This window comes from Zootoca vivipara, chromosome 11, assembly GCF_963506605.1.
Source record: "Zootoca vivipara chromosome 11, rZooViv1.1, whole genome shotgun sequence".
NCBI lineage: Eukaryota > Metazoa > Chordata > Lepidosauria > Squamata > Lacertidae > Zootoca > Zootoca vivipara.
The window spans coordinates 63,254,380-63,258,599 of record NC_083286.1 but is presented as its reverse complement, the minus strand read 5'-3'; the positions used below and the strand labels follow the sequence as shown (position 1 = coordinate 63,258,599).

Here is a 4,220-nt window from a genome sequence, read left to right as displayed (position 1 = left end):
GGCGGGGTATAAATAAAAATTTATTTATTTATTTGTTGTTGTTGTTGTTGTTGTTACTATTATAGAAGTCTGCTTTTTAAGCACTTGTCAAGAGTTGCTTCTTCCACAATTCGGGACGGGGGCAAGAAGCGTTGGTTTTGCCCCCCAAAAGGGAGGAAGACTTCCTTTCCCCCTCTTACTTTCTGTTTGACAGTGGAAGAGTCTCTTTCGGAAGGTGGGGGACTCTCCTTCCTTGGAGGTTTTTAAGCAGAGGTTGCGTCATCATGGATGCTTGAGTTGAGATTCCTGCCTTGCAGGGGGTTGGGCTAGAGGACCTTTGATATTCCCTCCAACTCTACGATTCTATGCCAAGGGCATCACTTGGGTGCTGGGCAAAGGGCAGCTGCACCCACCACCCCAGCCCACTTTGTTCCTGCCTTTTTCTTCAACCTTCTTTTTCTCTATCCTCCAATAGATCTCCAATTAATCTTTTATTCTACCACCTCAAGGAGTTGCGTCAAGGCCGGCAAAATCCAGAACTTCCCTGCAGGCTATGCAAGGTGGAGGAGCCACCCCACAGATTTCCTCCACTCCTGGCTTCAGCATCCATCGGGGTGGGGAGGGGGGGCTGGGGGTCCTAATCCTGAGGTCCCTGGGCAGGAAGTGGGGGTGTGGACTCAACCATCTCTGCAGCGGAGAGGAGCTCTTTAATCAGCACCTTTTTTTATTAATATGCGTCATAAATAAAGAAATAAATAAAGGCGAGACACCCTGTTCTAACGCCGGAAGTACAAATTAAACATGGCGCCTTTTCCGCAGGAGCCTCTGACTTTGCAACAGCAGCCACCCCTTGGAGGGAGGGCAAGGCGGGGGACCCCCCCCCCCAGCCCAGCCCCTCAATACTGACTGACCAACTAGCTGGTCTTGGCAATAACACTGCCCTCCGGCTACGTGGGCGGGGGGGGGGGGGAATGACACACGGGAGACCAGGACCCCCATCCCGCCCCGTCCCCCAACGGATAGGGAGAATGGCGGGGAGTTCCTAACCCCAGAGAAAACCCTTCTCCCGCCCCCCCCTGTTACAGACGCAGGCAGAGAGTTTCACCAACTGTCTTGGACTTTCACCTTGATGTCCTCTGGGGACCCCAGCAGTGGCCTTCTGCTGCTGGGTCAGGACCCTGGACCCTGTGGGGGGGGCAGGCCCTTGTGGCTGGAAGGGCTGCCCTCTGCCCCCCAACCTTGATCCCCCTTTGTGGGCATTGCCCACCGTCGAGCCTACTTCTAACACAGAACGGCCGTGGACCCCTACCAAACCACTACACAGACACACAGACAGGAATACTTTCCCTTGGGGGGGGGAACCCCCTCCCCCTCCCTCCCACCCTCCCTCTGAAGCTAGATGCCCCCTCCCCGGGGCACAGGTTGGTTCCCACCGGCTGCCCCTGCGGTGTGGCGGGGGCCACTAGACGCAATGGGGTGTTAATATATGTTAGCACACAGTTCTAGAGAGGGGAGGGGGGGGGGTCTAGGGCAGGGTCGCCTGCAATTCCACCTGCGGCCACCGGGAGCAGCTTGCAGGAGAGCCCCCCCCCCCGAAGATGGAGACACAGCAATGCATGCTGGGGGTCGGTTGGGCACAGGCTGCGCTGCCCTATCTAGGAAGGGGACCCCAAGGGCCATCCAGCCCACCCCCTGCAACACTTAAGCGGCAGTCCTGGGGGCCGAAGGTCTACGCCAGACGAGCCCTGGAGTCGAAGCAGGCGAATGGCAGGACGAGAGTTCCTTGGTGGGGGAGGAAGGGGGTGAGAGAAGAGAGGAGCATGCACAGCAATGACACTTGGCAACAGGAGACCCCTGGCAAGAGAGATGGGGCAGCCCCCAAGCAGGAGGGGGGGGCAAAGGCGGAGAGCAGCGGTGATTTCTGAGTTTCCGTCACAGCGAGGAGATCAGGAGACGGGATCAGGAGGAGGAGGAGGCGCCTCTGCACCCGACACTGTCTTGCTGGGGGGGGGGGGCACAGCCGGGCTCCGTGGGTCTGTGCTTCTCTGGGCTTCCCCGGCCGCCCCCGGCCCCCATCAGTAGTCCTCGTCCTCCATGTGGGTGACGTACATGATGGGCACCAGGCCGCTCTCTGCTCCTCGCCGGCAGCGCAGCCAGTCAGCGTCCACCTTGCCCACCACACGCAGGACGTCGCCCTTCTTGAAGCTCAGCTGCCCAGCCTCCGTGGCAATGTGGTGGCAGAGGGCCTTGACCTCGCTGCTGCTGCGGAGGGAAGGAAGGAGGGAGTCGTCAGGGAGGAGGAAGAACAACAACAAGAGTCGATTATTTATACCCCACCCATCTGGCTGGGTTTTACCCCAGCCGCTCTGGGCAGCTCCCAACAAAATACTATGAAAAATACGCAGAAGGAAGAAGCCACTGCCAAAGAAGGGAGAGAAGATTGGCAAAATAATGCAGTGAATTCTGTAGGACAATTTGCATGATTTGAAATCCATAAGGGAAATGTTAAGGCTTTTTTCAACAAAAACCTTTGTGTATAGATTTCTACATTAGTAGAACTTTTAAAGGTCACTTGTAGTAAGATGAATAAGGTTTGAAAATTGGATTGTTAAGAGTATAAGGTGCCATAGACGTGCATGAATAAGGAAAAAGTAATGGACCTGGGGAGTGGGGGGGGGGGAGTGGAGGGAATTCAAGAGATTTTTGAAATCCCAAGGGATGGCGGATTTGTACAAATAGGTGAGCTAAGAATTATGGTTTGAATTTTTGTGATGCTTTTGTAATTAGAAAATTAGTATAATTGCATTCAAAAAAATAAAAAAATACAATAAAGCTTAAAACATTATAAACTTCCCTAAACAAGGCAGGTAGGGGTTCAGAGCCCTCCTGAGGGCACCGGGGGAGCCCCTCCCTGCCCAGACAAGTCATTTGTAGAATCACAGCGCTGCAGGTGGGATGGGCGGGACACCCCAGGGTCCTCTAGTCCAACCCCATGAAACGTAGGAATCCCAGCTCAAGGATCCCTGAGGGAAAGACACCCAACCGCTTTTGGGAAACCTCCAATGAATCCTAGAATCCTATAACCGTAGATGGAAGGGCTTCCCAAGGGCCATCTAATCCCACCCCCTGCCATGGCAGGAATCACAGACAAAGACGGCCACCCAATCTCTGCTGACGCTGCCAGTGAAGGAGAGTCCACCTCAAAGACCCTGGCAGGCAGGAGATCTGGGGTGCTATGGGGGAGGAGAAAGGGCAGCTGCTCCCCCCCCAAAGACTCTCTCCTTCAGTGGAAGCCTCTCAGGAGAGGTTGGGTGGCTCTATTATTCTTTAAGCTGTGATTTCTGCATGGCAGGGGGCTGGACTAGATGTTCCCCGGGGCTCCCTTCCAACTGCAGCAGTCCAGGATTGCATGGTCACCACAGGCTGCTGGAGGAGGGGCAGCATGAGGGAGGGTCTTCTCCACAGACATTCCTTCAAGTCCCAGGATGGGGCTGCAAGGGGGTCCTACTCTCCCACAGGGCACAGTGGCCACCAGCTGCCTCTTGGGGCCATTTCCACTGGCCACCAGGTTCTGGGGGCAAACTATAAAGGAAGCTTGTCAGAGAGAGAAGAACTATGATGGTGTTATAGGAATTCTAAGGTCATATATATATATATATATATATATATATATATATATATATATATATTCATAAATGCACAAGGCAAACACATACATAAGTCTATAACCCACATGTCTGAAATAGTACAGGAGAGCAATCCTGAAGCTATTTTGACTCTCCCAAATGGACCTCAACTATTTCTCTGCAAGGAGGAAGGAAATGGGAAAAGCTTTCCAGTGGTCTTTGGCCTGTAGGGGCTCACACCTCCCTGTAAATGCAGTCTGCCCAAGTTCAGCTGAGCACACTATCAATATGCGTAAGAGATTCAGGAACTAAGTACTGACCATCTCCAAGGAATGGCCAGGATACCCAGAAAAGGCAATCAGATAAGGCCTTATCAGGTATCCTGATAATGATAGGAGAGAAGCAGACGGGAGAGAAGCAACACTCTCACATTTCTGCTGGGGACCACCTCTTTCTGTGATGTATGGATGATGTTTTGAGGGGTGGTCTTGAGCTACAGGGTGGGCAATTTCAAAAGTCTATATAAGAACTTGCACACCAATGTTCTGGGTTCCTCTCCTCCCTCCCTGTGTGGGGTGAGCGGGGGACCCTGTTGCAACAGTTTAATAAAGATCA

The 4,220-nt window shown here is 53.3% G+C and overlaps 1 protein-coding gene across 5 annotated transcripts in view; it reads right to left on the bottom strand.

Moving 5' to 3' along the window:
• Positions 1 to 4: 4 nt before the first annotated feature.
• RUSC2 (RUN and SH3 domain containing 2) overlaps positions 5 to 4,220 on the bottom strand; it is a 46,564-nt gene continuing 42,348 nt past the window's right edge. For 4 of the 5 annotated variants that reach the window (XM_035100752.2, XM_035100757.2, XM_035100753.2 and 1 more), the window contains one exon: positions 5 to 2,241. In XM_035100752.2, coding sequence (XP_034956643.2) covers positions 2,055 to 2,241 — 187 coding nt within the window. In that variant the 3' untranslated portion in view covers positions 5 to 2,054. The remainder of the gene's footprint in view (positions 2,242 to 4,220) is intronic. The other variant, XM_035100756.2, reaches the window with a different exon arrangement.